The 18,388-nt window shown below is 45.6% G+C and overlaps 1 protein-coding gene across 3 annotated transcripts in view; it reads right to left on the reverse strand.

Annotated features, from left to right (window-relative positions):
* The window catches only part of ALMS1 (ALMS1 centrosome and basal body associated protein), a 72,607-nt gene that overhangs the window by 35,866 nt on the left and 18,353 nt on the right, over positions 1-18,388 (reverse strand). For 2 of the 3 annotated variants that reach the window (XM_081876580.1, XM_081876578.1), the window contains exons 4-8: positions 13,439-13,559; positions 9,813-12,069; positions 4,663-4,822; positions 1,627-3,018; positions 1,204-1,334 (exon numbers count right to left, since the gene is read on the reverse strand). In XM_081876580.1, the coding sequence (XP_081732706.1) occupies positions 1,204-1,334; positions 1,627-3,018; positions 4,663-4,822; positions 9,813-12,069; positions 13,439-13,559 (4,061 nt within the window). The remainder of the gene's footprint in view (positions 1-1,203; positions 1,335-1,626; positions 3,019-4,662; positions 4,823-9,812; positions 12,070-13,438; positions 13,560-18,388) is intronic. The other variant, XM_081876579.1, reaches the window with a different exon arrangement.

Genomic DNA, 18,388 nt, shown 5'->3' on the forward strand with positions numbered 1-18,388 from the left:
ACTAGGTTCCCTGCTTCAAACATAATACTAAGCTGGGAGTCTGTAAAAGTGAGACTAAACTCTACCCAAGTCTTCCTCCTGACCATATTCTTCCACGTAGTTTGGTCTCATCCTCACAACACTAAACCATGGTTCAGAATTTATGTGCGCGCACTGCCCATAACAGTAACAGCTGAAGCTGTGCTAGCTATGGTACAACCAAGCTGCACATTCAGCTCACACCAGAAGGGCTATAGTTGGGTGGCAGAGTGCATGTTTTGCATGCAGAGTCTCTACTTCAGTCCCCGTAACATCTAGACAGCCAGGAAAGACCGGACTTCTCACAAGAGACATTCTGACTTGCACTGCAGTCAAGAAGAGCTAGCCCCTTGCCTTCCGAATGCAGGGCACATACTGGAAAAGGTGACCTCCATAATATGCATATTATAAATGTTTTAACCAGTCATCCAGTTTCCAAAAATCCCAAGCTACAGTGGTACCTCGCAAGACGAATGCCTCGTAAGACGGAAAACGCGCAAGACGAAAGGGTTTTTCGATTTTTGAGTTGCTTCTCAAGACGATTTTCCCTATGGGCTTGCTTCACAAGACGAAAACGTCTTGCATGTTTGTTTCCTTTTTCTTACGTCCCAGGCGCTGGGCGGCAGCGCGGATGGGTCAGCGCTGGCGGGAGCCTCGTTTGTGGGCGCCGCCGCCTCTCCCTTCCAAATCCTGCGCGCAGCGCCCGTACAGGATAGCCAGCACCAGCAGCGCTAAGAGCAGCGCGGCCAAGAGCAGCGCCAGCAGCGCGGCGGACTTTTTGCCCACGTAGAAGCCCAAGCGCAACTTGACGGTCATGGTGGCCGGTTGAAAGCGAGGGGGGGAGCCTGAGCGACTGAGGAAGAAATTCAGCACAGGATCCGTGCTTCGCAAGACGAAAAAAATCGCAAGGCGAAAGAACTCGCGGAACGAATTAATTTCGTCTTGCGAGGCACCACTGTATGTGGAAATGCTATTAAAAGGTCCCCAGCACTGTGCATATGGTAAAACCACACCACTAGGAAGAAATTATTGCTTCCACATTATTGTTCCAATTAGTGCAACACTTTTTTTTATTATTATTCAGCAGTTGTAAGATGCTTGTCCACAAGCAAAAGCTTGTGATTCTGTCCTAACCCTACAATGCTTCCTAAATCTGCCTCCTGGTTCCCCCTGGTTCTTTCTTACCTTCACATTTCCCGCTTTCCTGGCACTCAAAAGCTGCATTCTCTTGATCTCTTCTATCATCCGCCGGTCTTCCTCATTTAGATCAGCCTCGGCGTCTGCAGGTTGAAGAGTCAGCTTCAGTTTCACCCAGGCTGCCAGAGAGATCACAGAAAATGAGAGCAGAAGTTGCTAATTCAGTCTCATGTGTTGGCAGGTGCTCCACGTTCTATTAAGGTAACTGCTATGGACACACAAACCAAGAATGGTTATTAAACAGGGAGTTTGAAAGACAGCAATATTAACGTATGGTCTGCTAAAATTTTGCAGGATTAATTTCTGATTAGACTGATATTTTCACTGATTCTTGGGGAAATACTTTGACTTCTTTTACACTTAAACAATAGCAATTGGGCTTCATGGAACTCCTGAGGTTCAATTACTTACCATGTGCTTTTTCTTCTTCCTCCTCAGCACTCTGAAGTATCTGGGCTGCATGCATTACAGGGCGTTCGTCTTCCAGAAGCGTTTTAACACGAGCAGCCAAAGAGTCTAAGCTACTGCCGTTCTCACTCTCTTGGGACGCAAGATCCCCTTTGCTACAGGCTACACGGGCTCCAGCTGAGACTTGTTTCTGACTATGTTCATTGTGCTTCTCGCCCTCCCCCCACTGTGTTGTGTGTAAAATGGGACGTTCACACCGCAGAAGATTCTTCACTTTGATACCCAGCGAGTCCACACTGCTGCTGTTTCCACTTCCATGACTGCCACCTGTTTCTTTCCTGGTTTTCTGCAAGACTTGCTGACCTTCCTCCCAAATATTAGAGGCGCTGTCTAAGGACCCTGCGCTAGACATAGCTGCTAATTCTTTGAGATCTTTGGGGGTAAGCAACTTGCTGTCTGCAGCGCTGTCTACAAAGACGGGCAAGCTTTTATTTACGGTGGCACTATTACAGCCTTCAGGCTCTGATCGCCTAACAGGCTTCACGGTCCTATGTTCTTCAACTGTTACTTGGGAGGGTGGCATAGACTCTTCTGGCGGAATTTGATCATTGCTGAGGACATCCACAGCTAGCTGACCATCACATTTTAAGCTAGCAGTGAAGCTAGCTGTTTTGGAGAGCACATTGTAGCTGTGAACACTTTGCCTAGCCAGCGTCTCATCCCATGACCACATTCTCTGAATTCCTGGGCTACTCCCCTTGAACAATCCAGAATCTCCGGAGCCATCCATCTTTTTCATTTGCTTTAATGAACTGTCCAGGTCTGTGGAGGAGATGGATGAGGCGGATTTAAAGTTTCGGCTTGGGCTCCTAGTTTCTGCCTCTGCCAGAATTTTCTGGATCTCTTTTAATGTTTCAGATCCTATAAGGAAACAATCTTTTTCTCCTCCAAGAAGGACAGCTGAAGAACTGATTTTTTGACTTACGCTTTCTTCATCTTTTCCATGAGCCAAAGAGCTAGGCGAGAGTTGGTCTTGACTTACACCAAGTTCCTTTGAATCAAATCTGTCCATCAGTCTCTGTACACATTTTGGAGATCTCACCTCACCAGAATGGGTGCTGGACGGCCATTCTGGGGTTACGTGACTCTGCTCTGCTGTCTTAGGAGGAGCGGAAGATTCAAAAGTGCCTTCTCTTGGCTCTGGAGTCGGAGTACGTAGTTCCAATTGATGGCAGACAATGCTGCCCTGATTGAAGCAGTCTCTGGAAGGCTGGTGGGAGAACTCTATAGGCAATGGAAGATCAGTACCAGGATCTGACCCAGCTGGGGCATGCACACTATGAATGGAAGAGTCAAAGCTTGACTGTATAGCATCTATCACAGAGGCCGAGTCTCCTAGAAGGAAAAGAAGAATGGTCAGAACTCCAAGTATCCCTTGCCAATGTTCAATAACCATAAGTCCTTGTCACGAACTGAAATAACATGGTGTAGGTAATTATACCAGAAAAGTAAATTATTTGGAGCATAATAATCACCAGAGTCGAGGGACGCGGGTGGCGCTGTGGGTTAAACTACAGAGCCTAGAGCTTGCCAATCAGAAAGTTGGCGGTTCGAATCCCTGCGACAGGGTGAGCTCCCATTGCTCGGTCCCTGCTCCTGCAGTTTGAAAGCATGTCAAAGTGCAAGTAGATAAATAGGTACCGCTCCGGCGGGAAGGTAAACAGTGTTTCCGTGCACTACTCTAATTCGCCAGAAGCGGCTTAGTCATGCTGGCCACATGACCCGGGAGCTGTACACTGGCTCCCTTGGCCAGTAAAGCGAGATGAGCGCCGCAACCTCAGAGTCATCCGTGACTGGACCTAACAGTCAGGGGTCCCTTTACCTTTACCTTTAACCACCAGAGTCAGGTTTATCAACATACCCCATTTAAAAGCTTCCCAATTGCTTACTGGTCTGTTTCCATATGGCATGGGAAGGAAAATAGTGCTAAAAAATGACCGTCTGATGACCCAGGGTTAAAAGATAACTGAAAGTGAAGTCAGTGTTTATCAGTTTTCTGTTGGGAAAGACAGGTAAAGAGCTGCTCGAAATTTTATATAAGAGAACTGGAGGATTGCTGCCAAATTCAGGAAACCCTAATGAACAAGGGACTCTTGTCTGATTGCCTTTCAGAAATAGGAAGTCAAAAAAGTAGCTTCACTGCAAATAAAGTGTGAACACCTGAAAAGATTCTGTGTATCTGAAGAAGTGTGCATGCACACGAAAGCTCATACCAAGAACTGACTTAGTTGGTCTTTAAGGTGCTACTGGAAGGAATTTGTTTTGTTTTGACCTGAAAAGAAGATTCACATCAAAGTCTTTACCAGTATCATGAGCAGCAGGAGAAACCCATAGGACCGACAGAGTAACACGGACAGGGCTTTTAGTGTGGCTGCCCCTGTTCTGTGGAGCAGCGTTCCTGCCAAGACAGGACAGGCACCCACTGTCTGCAGTTTCCAGAAACTGAGAGTCCATTCTGATGGACTTTCCCAGTTGGGTAAGTGGACCTTTGCCGCCAGTGTTTATTTGTTAGGGTGTTCACTTCAAATGTTTAGGTTGTTTTTGTGTTTTCAAGCTGCCTTGAGCCCCCTCAATCTAGCTGAACATCTAGCTCCATCTAGCTGAGCATTTGGTTTCCTGTGGCCAGTCAGGAGCTGCTGGGAAGTCCACAAACACAGCATGAGGTTAACTGCATTCCCCAACAACTAATAATAATAATAATTTATTATCTATACCCCGCCCATCTGGCTGGGCTTCCCCAGCCACTCTGGGCGGCTTCCAAAAAAATATTAAAATACTGTAATACATCAAACATTAAAAGCTTCCCTAAACAGGGCTGCCTTCAGATGTCTTGTAAAAGTCTGGCAGTTGTTGTTCTCTTTGACATCTGGTGGGAGGGCGTTCCACAGGGAGCGCGCCACTACCCTCCCTGATGGCTATTAGCTGCTGACAGACCCACCTATCTTCCACAAATGAAGCCGATTCATTTCCTGCCCTTACCTTCCGATAACTGCAGGCGTCGCGCTAACAAATCATTGGACGTCTTCAGTGTTCTGAGCTCAGTGGGAGAGAATTCTATTTCTCTGACTGGTCCTCGGGGCATAAACGGAGTCAGTATGGACGAAGGTGACTGATCGATGCCCAGGTTATGGAGGTAGACCTGATGCAAGAAGTGAACACAGTTAATCTTGGGCAGCAGTCAAGGACTGCCACGTACAAATCAAAATTTCGCCAGTTAGCACCATCCCACATAAACAGCACAAAACCTGAAAGGCAGAAATAATTCCACATGCAACTCTCGACAACACACAGCGTGGGAATCTGTTCATTCGGATTCTGTTCATTCAATCACCAACACTACAAAACTTCTGTTTCAGGGTGGGGAACTGGTGACCCTACAGACGCAGTTGGATTTCAACTCGCATCAGCCCCAGCCAGCATGGTAAATGGCAAGGGGTGATGGGAACTGTAGTCCAGTAGTAGTAATTTTATTATTTATACCCCGCCCATCTCACTGGGTTTCCCCAACCACTCTGGGCAGCTCAGTAGGATCTAGTTTCCCAGAGGTTGGCCACACCTGTACCTTCATTGGAGAGGAAGGTACTATAGAACTCTGAGAAACCTACTTTCATGCTCACAACTGGATTTAACCAGATTCTGATATGGTGCAAGCACACATATGTGCGCACACACACACACACACCTCCACATTCCTTTAAAAGCCTAAATAAGCAACCACTTCACAGCCCCTTTTTTCCAAAAAATTAAAAGCCCTTCCACAGCAGGCACACCATGTTTCTTCCTTGCCAGAAAGACATTAATTACCTGATACCTAAACTATATTTGGAAATGAAGGCGAAATCACAGAAGGGAAAATCTGTCACATCTGTGTATATTAAATGCATGATTTATTCTGATAAATCATCCTGGAATTGATTTACAAGACAAATTCCCTCAAAGACTGCAGGTAAGGTGGCTGAATCTCAGGTGCCAACCACAGGGATCCAACGAAGATTTTTGTCAGGCGTAAAATAAACCCTCAACCTTTATGTATTTCTCACACCTCTTAATGAAAAGGTGCCAGACCACCTTTTCCAGGCCAATATGTGTCAAAAAGGGAAGAGACTTCCTTGTCTAGGCACTGCTGTGCAGGGATTATTACTCTTTGGCACACCACGACTTCCAACAAAATGGGCATTACATCTGAAGGGAGCCTTAGCTCAGTTTCATCAGCAACAGGGACTCATCTGCTCTTCCCTGCCCTGAAGTAGCAACAGGCTGGGGAAAACAGCGGTCACAAAATGTGCAAAACTAGGGGGTTGGGGGGGAGTTATGAACATGTATTCTTCCAGTTCCCCCTCCAAAGCAGGCCAGGGCATAGATGCACAAAATTACATTTCCCCTTGGAAAGGGTCTGCATATGCCAATACCATGTTTAAAAAGGTAAAGGGACCCCTGACTGTTAGGTCCAGTCGTGGCCGACTCTGGTTTACTGGCCGAGGGAGCCGGCGTACAGCTTCTGGGTCATGTGGCCAGCATGACAAAGCCGCTTCTGGCGAACCAGAGCAGCGCACGGAAACGCCGTTTACCTTCCCGCCGGAGTGGTACCTATTTATCTACTTGCACTTTGACGTGCTTTCGAACTGCTAGGTTGGCAGGACCAGGGACCGAGCAACGGGAGCTCACCCCATTGCAGGGATTCCAACCACCAACCTTCTGATTGGCAAGCCCTAGGCTCTGTGGGTTTAACCACAGCGCCACCCGCATCCCTAATTACCATGTTTAGAGGTGTGGAAGTATTTCTGAGCAGGTGAGGCCGATGTGTGTGTTGTTGCACTGAAAGGGAAGGAGGGAATAGCCTTGCTTTCTCTGAGACTAACTCTACCAGTGTGTGTAGCCAGTGTGGTGTAGTGGTTAAGAGCGGTAGTCCTGTAATCTGGGGAACCGGGTTTGCGTCTCTGCTCCTCCACATGCAGCTGCTGGGTGACCTTGGGCTAGTTACACTTCTCTGAAGTCTCTCAGCCTCACTCACCTCACAGAGTGTTTGTTGTGGGGAGGAAGGGCTGCATCAATAGGAGTATAGCATCTAGATCAAGGGAAGTAATAGTGCCACTGTATTCTGCTCTGGTCAGACCTCACCTGGAGTACTGTGTCCAGTTCTGGGCACCACAGTTCAAGAAGGACACTGACAAACTGGAACGTGTCCAGAGGAGGGCAACCAAAATGGTCAAAGGCCTGGAAACGATGCCTTATGAGGAACGGCTAAGGGAGCTGGGCATGTTTAGCCTGGAGAAGAGGAGGTTAAGGGGTGATATGATAGCCATGTTCAAATATATAAAAGGATGTCACATAGAGGAGAGAGAAAGGTTGCTTTTTTTCTGCTGCTCCAGAGAAGCGGACACGGAGCAATGGTTCCAAACTACAAGAAAAAAGATTCCACCTAAACATTAGGAAGAACTTCCTGACAGTAAGAGCTGTTTGACAGTGGAATTTGCTGCCAAGGAGTGTGGTGGAGTCTCCTTCTTTGGAGGTCTTTAAGCAGAGGCTTGACAACCATATGTCAGGAGTGCTCTGATGGTGTTTCCTGCTTGGCAGGGGGTTGAACTCAATGGCCCTTGTGGTCTCTTCCAACTCTATGATTCTATGATGGGAAAGGAGAATGTTAGCCGCTTTGAGACTCCTTTGGGTAGTGATAAAGCGGGATATAAAATCCAAACTCTTCCTCCTCCTCTTCTTCTTCTTCTTCTTCCCCCCACCCTGGGGCCTCTGAACTGCAATGGGGGCAGAGTTGCCCCTCTCTAAGCCATAGGAGAGTTGATGCAGCCCATCTGCTCTAATACAGCAGGTTTTGGATCAAGTGAAGGAGCTATAGGTATCCCCATCCTAAGTGTGCTTTCTACTGCAAGCAGCGCAGTGTAAACAGATCACATTTCCACAGGCAGGTGCATGTTTATGTCTGTGGGTCCCGCTCCAGCAAGTGATAAGAACATGGAAAACTGCTTTCTCACTCGGATTCCCCTTCTTAGACCTGGCAAGAAGATTGGTGGGGAGGGAATATAAAACGAGGAAACCTTTCCTCATCTTTCTCCTGCCCCTCTTGCGCCATTTGGGGTTGGAGGTCTACATTTCTTGAAAGACCAAATTGGTACAGCAGGAAAATCTGGCATCAAAAAAAAAAAAAAAAGTAACAGGGAGAGAAAACTGCTTATTCCAAAAATCTCACAAATTCATAAATGAGCATGTATTTATTCCAGGAACCCACACGGGCAAATATTAACAGGCAGCCACCATCAAAGTAATTCTTTTATTACCAAAGACCAATTTTCAGACGCTGCTGTTAAAAAGGCAGGTGGGCATTCATTCCATGTCAGCAGTTTGCATGCTTTCGTGCTAGAGATAACTTGAAAAGAATAGAATATTTATAGGGTCTGAAATGTGCTTTGCCAGGAGTTTGTTGTACCAGCTTCTTCTGTTGTTAGAGACATGTGGGTGTGAATAATTTTCTCCCTTAGACTCCACTAAAAGCTGGGCTTGTGTCACAGAGTAGATTTCTGGCATGGAGTATCTCAGTATGTGTGCCCAGAAGGAAGAGACTGGAAGGTCACAGACAGCTCTTCAATGCAATAGTCAGAAAACATTAAGCTCCTCCCCACTTAGCCATCCTGTCTTGTTCTTCTCATTGCAAAGGCACTGATTCACTTCTTCTGTCATGCCAACAACCTCAGCATATGCCCTATACGATCCATCTTACAAGGAATGGCTTGTGCATTCTTGTTACGCAACAGTCGAGGACTTTAAATTGTGCTTTTATATCAAATTTCCTTTTCTGCATATACTGTAATGTTTTACTGTTGCTATGGCCATTGACTAATGCGAATATAGTTTATTTATCTATCTATCTACGCAACAGTCCTCACCAAAAGACCATAAGGCCTCAGTTTTATGTACATAATAATTTGTCCAAAGCTGCCTTCCTCCCATCCACCCTTGATAAAAATTGGGCCATTTACTATGCCACAAAGGAAGACCATTTTTCAGACATTTTGTTTGGAATGCTTCAAAATGTGACACATTGAGAAGAACAAGGGCAGGGGGGAGGATTAGCAGATCTTACTAGTAGGCAGATATGGGGGGAAATCAGGAAACAGCTAATGAAGTTATTTTCTTTGAAAAAGGAACTAATCACTTAAGTTATTAATTTTTTACCACTCAAAAGCATATTTTTTTCTGTTTCCCATGACAATGCTGAAGTCTATATATTTTTTGTCCTTTTCTTTCTTTTTTTACCACAATGGTGATGGTTTCTAATTTACAGTTTTATTTTTTCCTATTTTCAAAGTGACAAAATATATAAAATATATAACCTTAGGCACCATAAAGCACCGGGCACATCCAAAAATGTCTGGGATAGAAGATTCTCTCTGACATGCTCAATTTTGCACATGCAGGATGCTTCCTGTTTGAAGGATGCTTCCACTCTGAACCTCCCATCTGCCACTGTAGAGTCCAGTTTCTACAGTCCCTTCTACAGATTTAACCAAATACAGTGGTAACCTCGGGTTACATACGCTTCAGGTTACAGACTCCGCTAACCCAGAAATATTACCTCAGGTTAAGAACTTTGATTCAGGATGAGAACAGAAATCATGCTCCAGCGGCACGGCAGCAGCAGGAGGCCGCATTAGTAAAGTGGTGCTTCAGGTTAAGAACAGTTTCAGGTTAAGAACGGACCTCCAGAACGAATTAAGTACTTAACCCGAGGTACCACTGTACTGTAGTTGATGTTTTGGTATAAATGCTACCTATGTAATTGACCTTTCTATGTTTGTATGTTCCATTACTGTTGACACTGGCTCCTTGGTTTCAGTGCTAATGCCAATACTAGAAAGATCCAATTACCCACCCCTCCTTGGTTCAAGACTCCTGTCCCTTCCGTACATGTGGAGATGAGGACATCTATTTCGATGGAAGGAGAAGTATTTGGCAAAAAGTACCATGCATACCTGTCTCCAACAGTTAACAGACTAGAAAGACCCTCAGGAATTCATGCATATGCACTCTAATTATACCATAAGATGGCTGTGGAGCAAATGGAACAACTGTAACTGCAAACAACAATGTTTTAAAATATTGTGGCAAAATTAACTTACAGGTATTCTTTCTTCGATGTTTATCTCCCTGTCATATGGAGTTTTGAATACTTCTTCCAAACTGCCATGCAACTTTCCAGAAACAACTGAAGATCGCATTGAAGAGCGTCTTGAAGACTGTCTTGAAGAAAGTCTCAAGTCAGCACAGCTGCCTGTCCCAGGACTAGTTCTTTGATTCAAGCTATCTGGTGAAACATCACTAAAATGGCCCAAACTGATCTGGTTGGTACAAGGAAGAAAACCTGGCAATTCTCTGGTATTATCTTGACAGCCATCTGTCTTTTCTTGGCTACCACTAAGAAAGCTGGCATCTTCTCTGAGGAGTTCAGCAACTCTTTCACTGGAAATAAAATTATCTGGATTTCCTCCAGTGGCACTTTCACCGATTTCTTCATCGCTGGAGACAGTGGAGACAAGAACAGCTGTATAATGTTGGGAATGTGCATGCTCAATGTTAGCATCAATCTGCTTGACTCCAGACGCTCCTGAAACTCTTCCCTTATCTTCTACTGGATGAAGATCTTCACTGTGGGACGTTTCATGACCTACTTCAGCCCTTGGCATCTCTCTGCTGACTGCAACCACTGAGTTTTCAGACTGAGACCTGGTAAGGGGTAGAACCTGTGGTGGGTTTTTATCATAAACATGCAGGTTGGTCATGGAGTTTTGCCCATAAAAGGATGCTGCCAGCCCTGCCGTAAGATCAGCCTGGCTCTGCTGCTTTAACAAAATGCGGTTCAAGGAATCTGCTATTGCACTGTAGGCCTTCTGCCTAGGAGAAGCGCCACTTGAGCCATGTAAAGCCAAGGCATCAGACATCCTCTCAGCTGAATGACTCATGTTCCATGCCCCAACCTTCTCCATGAAGTTGAGAGAAGGTAGAGACTGAATCCTACCTTTAAGAGGATACAGAACCTGGAGACCACCACTGTTTTCATCTTTTGATGCCTGGCCACTTTGCAGGGCAAGTGGCTCTCCCGCAGAGGGTATGCAAGTATCATCCAGAGAAGGTACGCGAGGCTCTTCCACGGAAGGAAGGAATGTATTGGAACAAGAGTTATTTGAGAACTCCTCATGTAAGCAAGGGAGAGAGGACTGAAGAACAGCTTTGACTGGGTATGTCATAGCAGGAACTTCCCGAGTCAAGCTTCTAGTTGTAAAAATTCCTGGAGTAGAATGATGAACGGGATGTGCCAGATGTAAAATGAATGATCCCTCATTAAAGGAAGGAGAAATTCCGACATCTTTATGTTCCCTCTCTATACTGAAGTCTGAATGCATTAATTCACTTTTGTCCCCCATCTGGATTTCTACCATGTTACGGATATTGCCATGCTCTGCAGCTACAAAGACTGGCTGGTGGGGTGCAGGGACATGAAGTTTAGCGTCAGTGAAAGCCGGAACAAGCTTCTTTTGCTCCTCAAATGCAGCTTCAGAAACATGCTGCAACTCCTGCTTGCTCAGAAAAGGGTTCGAAGATATCCCAGTGATGATGCAAGGATCACCCAGACCCATTCTTTGCCCCCTGAAGGACACATTTGAAATGTCTGAAGATGATTGTTCTGAATTACCGGCATTTCTAAAGGGCTTTCCGTCCGAATAAGAGAGTGCGTTCAACGAATCACACTCAGGAACAGTTCTTCTTTCTTGCCCAGGTGGTTCTGCAAAGGTTTCCAACTCCCTTTCCCCAAGAACTACATTTTCCATTAAGGGGCTCATTTCGTTTTCAACTGGATCCTTTCCCAAAACACTTTTGCCAGACGAACTCTCGGAAGATAAGAAGCCAGAATGCTTAGATAACCCCACCTCTTTCTCCAGAATTTCAAGGAGGAGAGGCGCTGGCACACGGCTGTCCAAAAGGAACAGATCCTGTCCCCAAGACTCATTCGGAGGAAGAGACGTTGCCAACTGAGGATTTAGCTGCTTCTGTGAACCTGGGATTCCCAAATTCTCATCGCTGGAGCCCAAGGTTTCAGTCCTTGCATCAAGGTGTTCTGTCTGCTGCTCACTATGACGAGCCTGTTCCCTGGGAGCGGGCCCAGAAAAAGAAAGGGGATGCTGGGATAGACAACTGCCAAGGCTGGTATTGCTAGGTGCCATGCTGCTGAAAGCCAAGGGATGCTGAGACAGTTTAAAGTAATCGGAGAGAAGAGAAGAGTCTGAGCTGACATCTGTGGCTGCCAGCCGCACAGCTTCACTCATCCGCAAATGGCTCGAAGACTCTTCGGAAGCAACATTAGAAGCATCTGGAGTCCCTCTGAAAGAGAATTGGGGGTGGGGGCCGGAATTACAATCCTGCATTGCGGTCTAGCAGAACCCAGAGAGGAAAGATTTCCAGGTCCAACATAGCTCAATATTCCCCTTCAAAAAAGGTACCGTATTTTTCGCTCTATAAGACGCACCAGACCATAAGACACACCTAGTTTTTGGAAGAAGAAAACAAGAAAAAAAATATTCTGAATCCCAGAAGCCAGGACAGCCAGCGGGATCGCTCCGCTGCGATCCCGCTGGCTGTCCTGGCTTATGGGTTAGCCGTGCGCAGCCTCTCCCGGGCAAGGGGAGCCTTCATCCCCTGCCCGGGAGAAGCTGCGCATGGCTAAGGCTCCCCCAAGAGCCACGCTCCCTTTAAAGAGTGTGCGGAGTGTGTGTGCGGCTCTTGGGGGCTTTTCCCCGAGGAGGGAGAAGGGCAGCCCTTCTCCCTCCTCAGGCAAAAGCCCCCAAGAGGGCACACACGCTCCACACGGCTCTTTAAAGGGAGCGCTTAGCAGAGCCTCCCACCTGCATTCACCCCATAAGACGCACACACATTTTCCCTTACTTTTTAGGAGGGGAAAAGTGCATCTTATAGAGCAAAAAATACGGTACTTTCATAAGTCACTGTCTCTGACAACATACAAGCATGATTTTGTTAGGATGAGCTTCTGGCCTTCTAATGGTTTTTGGGGGGTGAGGGTGGATCCCTTTGGATGAAGCAGCGCTAGAATCCACAAGCCAGTGGTGCTGCAGCGGTTAAAGTGCTAGACTAGGAACTGGGAGAGCCGGGTTCAAATCCCCACTCAGCCATGAAGCTCACTGGGCTGACCTTGGGCCAGGCAGCCTCTCAGCCTAATCTACTTGGAAACAATGCCTTATGAGGAACGGCTAAGGGAGCTGGGCATGTTTAGCCTGGAGAAGAGGAGGTTAAGGGGGGATAGGATAGCCATGTTCAAATCTATAAAAGGATGTCACCTAGAGGAGGGAGAAAGGTTGTTTTCTGCTGCTCCAGAGAAGCGGACACGGAGCAATGGTTCCAAACTACAAGAAAGAAGATTCCACCTAAACATTAGGAAGAACTTCCTGACAGTAAGAGCTGTTCGACAGTGGAATTTGCTGCCAAGGAGTGTGGTGGAGTCTCCTTCTTTGGAGGTCTTTAAGCAGAGGCTTGACAACCATATGTCAGGAGTGCTCTGATGGTGTTTCCTGCTTGGCAGGGGGTTGGACTCGATGGCCCTTGTGGTCTCTTCCAACTCTATGATTCTATGATTCTACTTCACTGGGTTTTTGGGAGAAGGATGCACACCATCTTGTGCTCAGTGCATTAAACAACACAACTAACAGAGTACAAGAGAACAGTAGGTTTACCCCACCTCAAAGGAGCAAAATCTGTTCCGGTTTGCTGAAAGAGGGTCTCGTTGAAGAATGTTCGGCCTTGCGTTGAGTATGTTGTCATCAGTGGGAGGTTGGGAGAGAGGCGACTGTCCTCAGCTTCTGTCAAAATTACAAACACCATGGTTATGTGGCAAGACTGAAAAGTCATGGCTTGCTAATCAAAGGCTTACTAATGCAAGCGCCCTGCCAACTGGCAGGAGCTTAAAAAACCAAATATGGTTGAAAATGTGTAATACGGCAACTTTAAATGGCTAAAGATGAATCAGACTGAAAAACACAGATTTCACATATGGTATAGTCGTTTCTAACATTAAAAAAAAAACTTTAAAATAAATTTTATGGTACAGCTTTAGGGGAATGTGTGACATTCCTCCTCTTAGAAAAACGCCTCAAATGTCTGAGAGAAACATTTATGTGCATGTAACTTAATGAATTTTGCATCCCCTTTTGGAGACCTGATAATCAACGTTAACATCTATAACCTGAAATCCTGCCCTTATTTCAATGAAGCTCATGCACATATGCCCAGTCTAATTTTGGTGGTTCCTAATAGCTGTTCCGCTCTTCGGAGGAAGGCAACAAGCTTACTTAAAGTAATTCATTTTTGCCATTAACTCAGCAAGAAGGATTATTTTAAACAGTACAAAAAGAGTTTTAAATCTTTTAACGGAAAAAAAAACCCAAGCTTCACCAAGTAGGATGATCTGATGCATAATGGGTCAAATGAAATGCAAATTAGAAATCAATGATTTATTTCTGCCATATAAGGTCTTAATGAATGGATTTCTTATCTGTTTCTTTTAAGTAAGCAAGAAAACGCTTCGATAATCATAAAAATGTTGATGCAGAAGTGCCCCCCCCCCCCCGGCCAATCTATCCACAGTCTGTAGAATAATTTGATCATAGAGTTGCTTGGCATCCATCTGTCTCGAGAGACAACGGAAGTGTGCTTTTGGGGATGAAGTCAAACTGTTGGAAGGTTGCATTGCCTGCTATGGCCATAGAGAACGATACGGGAGAGACATGTTTTGTTGCAGCTGGAGCAGATGAAAGCAGACTTCGTGCTGTGTTTGAAGAAATCTTTGTGATACAGAGTTGGTCTGCCAATGGGCCCGGTGCCTGAAGCCAGCTTCCCATAGAGCATGTCCTTGGGGATCATAGAATATGTTTGATTTTGGAGAACACAAAGCCTACGGCAGGGTTCGGCAAGACTTACCTTGCCTGGGCCAGTTCACTGCCGCGGAGCCCCCTCTGTGGGCCGGGTCAAGCGCACGCCTGCTATTTCCAGCGTCTGCATCTGCCCAGACGCGATTTCCAGCACCGTGAAAGCGAGTCCCCGTGTGCTGCACTGGGCGCTCAGGGACTCGCCGAGTGGGGGCTCGGTTCAGGGGCCAGTAAAACGATCCCCGTGGGCCGCTTGTGGCCCATGGGCCTTCGGTTGCCGACCCCTGGCCTATGGCAAAGCTGGGGCACTTCGTAAGAAGGAAAAAGATACAACACAAGTGCAGTGTCTCACCTTCCAGCTTTTGGGAAAAGGTTTTATTAGTCAGTCTGTCTGTCTGTTTGTTTTAACAACCTACACCTTGATCCAAATCTTGTAGATCTATCGAGGGCCAGGGGAAAAAAAGCTTTGGAGGCTAGATCTGCTATTTTACCTTTCAAATACAGAATTCAGGATCTAATTTCTTTTTGCAGGGACTGTAAGACAGGGTTGTTCTGCCTGGCCTTTGGCTTGGAATCAACTTGATCCCCTTCCCCTCTTTCCTTGTTCCTTTCTCCTTCTGCGATGGAACTCCTGTTTGGGGACTTCCCTGGTTTTTTTCTGGCCCATGTAGGACCAGTCTGGATAGTTGGCCTTGGTGAAGATTTGACGTTTTCATCCCCAAAAAGTTTTTGATTTGAGTTTCTACTGAAATGAGGCTGCATCTTAATGCTGGGGAGGGCGGGGTAGAAGTAAAATTTATTATTGTTCTTATTATTAATTCACCAACTTAAGCTCTTCTGTTTTCATGTTTATAAAAGAAATGCTTACGTATCAAGAAAGGCTAAAGAAACCAAGTCACATGAAAGTGCCTGGGAACCTCAGAAGCCACGACTGGGGTGAGAATGGGAGTTGAGAGGCAGTGTTGGTGATGGGGCTCCAATGCTTTGGGAAGGTCTCGTCCCTCATCCTTGGGGAATAGTTCCTGCAACTTATACCCATTTCAGTCTCCCTGCTTGCACCACCTCCTCCTGACCAAAGCCTGCCAAAATATTTAAAAGAGCTTTGAAAACGTATCGCACAGAAGCAGGTTTGTGCAGGTTTCTTTCATTTTCAGAATGCATCCTGTCACAAAATGGAGGATTTCTTGGCCTGATACAGAATTTGAATATTCAACCGAAGGTAGATAGGCTATAACCAAAACACCAGAAATAGCAATGCCTTGAATATGCCACTGTTTCCAAGAGCTTTCAACAGGCTAATATAACCTTGTATTGTGTTGTGAGTTTCCCAGCAACCAGGTTGCAAGTGAGAAAAAGCGTCAAAAACAAAAGGTCCATTTTCTGCCTCTCCATCCTTCTCTTTCCCCTTGTGTACTATACTGTTAAAAGGAACAAAATGTGCCTTATACAACTCAGTATTCTCTATTCATCCAGCAAAATATTAATACCCTCAATGCATTTTATACAAAATGAGTCATTAAAAATAAGGGACAAAGGTTATTGTTGAATATAAAGATTCACACATTTGTTCAATGTTGCAGGTGCTTGACAACTTCCCTGTTTAAATGCTACAGAAAACACAACAGAGAATCTTGAGAAGCCTTAAAGCTTAATGCACTTAAATGCGGAAGAAGTTTTTCAGGCCCTGACTAAGCAGAGCACATTCTCACAGAGCTATGAAAAGGGCAAATTCTGCGCCACAGGTTATCAGAAAAGGGAATAAAAATAAAAACCCCAGTACAGTATCATAATGCCCTTATGCAAATATCTATGACATTGTCTGTGTACAATTCAGGTCACATTACCTCAAGAAGGGTATTACACAGAGGTAGAAAGGATGCAGAAAATGTCAACCAAAATGATCATGAGGCTTAAGGACCTTTCCCTGAGAGGAAAGATTGTAACATTCAAGCCTTAGGATATGCTTCATCGCTGAATGTTACAAATCTTATCACAGACCACCTCATTTCTTAGGCCAAAATACACTTCCATATTTTTACATGAGTTAACTGATGCCAAGCACAAAGCGTGAGGGGGCTTGGAAGACCCACTCAAGAGGACAATCTAGCAGAGTAAGACATGCCCAGCAAAGAAATTCCTCCTTCCCCAAAATACCAAACTCCCAAGCAAAGGATGCTTGAAACACAGCCAAGTTTCACCACCTCACATTTCAAAACAAGGTCAGTGAATCAAACCAGAGACGGGCCATTTCTTCAGCATCTCAGACAGCACTGGAAATGTCATGAGCTGGAATACGACAGCTGATTTCACATTAGGCCACTTTTTGCATAAAGCTCATGCAAAGACGCAGGTGATGCTGTGGGTTAAACCACAGAGCCTAGGACTTGCTGATCAGAAGGTCAGCGGTTCGAATCCCCGCAACGGGGTGAGCTCCCGTTGCTCAGTCCCTGCTTCTGCCAACCTAGCAGTTCGAAAGCACGTCAAAGTGCAAGTAGATAAATAGGTACCGCTCCGGCGGGAAGGTAAACAGCGTTTCCGTGCGCTGCTCTGGTTCGCCAGAAGCGGATTAGTCAAGCTGGCCACATGACCCGGAAGCTGTACACTGGCTCCCTCAGCCAGTAAAGCGAGATGAGCGCCGCAACTCCAGAGTTGGTCACGACTGGACCTAATGGTCAGGGGTCCCTTTACCTTTACATGCAAAGATGGCTGGCTGCCAGTTGTAGCTGGAAGGCACTGTGTATTTCTTCCCTTAACACAGGGGCAGACAACCAGTAGTGGATGTCGAGAGACCCAATACCTCAAAATGGCAAATTCAACCTTTCAGATGTCACAAAGTTTGAACACATGCTTTTCAATGCATTCTCTTCTCTGTAAGCCTTGAAGATAGTGGGCCTCAAACTGTGTTACTTGCCCAACATTTCCAACCTATCTTGAAGTTGAGGTCCAAGGTCTTTGTACACCATTATTCGCTGTTATGCCTCCTTCTGACAACCTGGTTTAAAAGTTACCCAGGATTTCGGCAGGATGGTACCCAAGAGCCCTTTCTTTGGAGCAGGGTGAGGGTTGGGAAGAGGAGCACGTAAGCATTGCCTTTTCAGCCACCCCAAATCAGATACAAGCCTTTCTAATCCATGTACAATACCTAGCAATATTAGTCATCTCAGAAACAAAATCCATCAGCTATTCCATTACACAATCTAAATCAGGATATTCACAAGTTACACTAAAAACCTATTAAATTTTATGTTGGCTGGAAAAATTAATGGAGCTTTGCTTTTCTCTAGGGAACTGCAAAATCATCATCTCAACTCTTGCTGCTTGTGATGGTTTTGGGGAAACGTTAACAGTAGTGTTCTGTGGAGAGACCTGTTAGGTCCCAGAGCAGCAAATGATACCAGTTCACACCATCTTTGGGTGTCTGGTGCAAAAGAAGAGCAGTACTTCTTCCCACTGTCAATTCTGAAGGTCGCCTCCCTCATTGATAGCTAAATTTACCCAGCAAGCACACCTGATCCTGCATCATCTTACATCCTGCTGCTGACAAATGTGAAAGCCAGAAATCAGAATGCTGTTTGCTGAGCATTTAGAGATGGAGGCAAAACCTGAACAGAGCCCCTCTTTGTTTTCAATTCACTACATTAATTAACACATTACCATTAGAAAATACTTTTTCAAAAGGAGTGTAGATGAGTGTAGTTATGATGCCATAATGAATACTTTTAGGGAAAAGAGGAGGAAAAAAACATTCCAGTATTTCCATATGC

Source organism: Podarcis erhardii (assembly GCF_964252035.2).
Source record: "Podarcis erhardii genome assembly, chromosome: 9".
Classification (NCBI taxonomy): domain Eukaryota; kingdom Metazoa; phylum Chordata; class Lepidosauria; order Squamata; family Lacertidae; genus Podarcis; species Podarcis erhardii.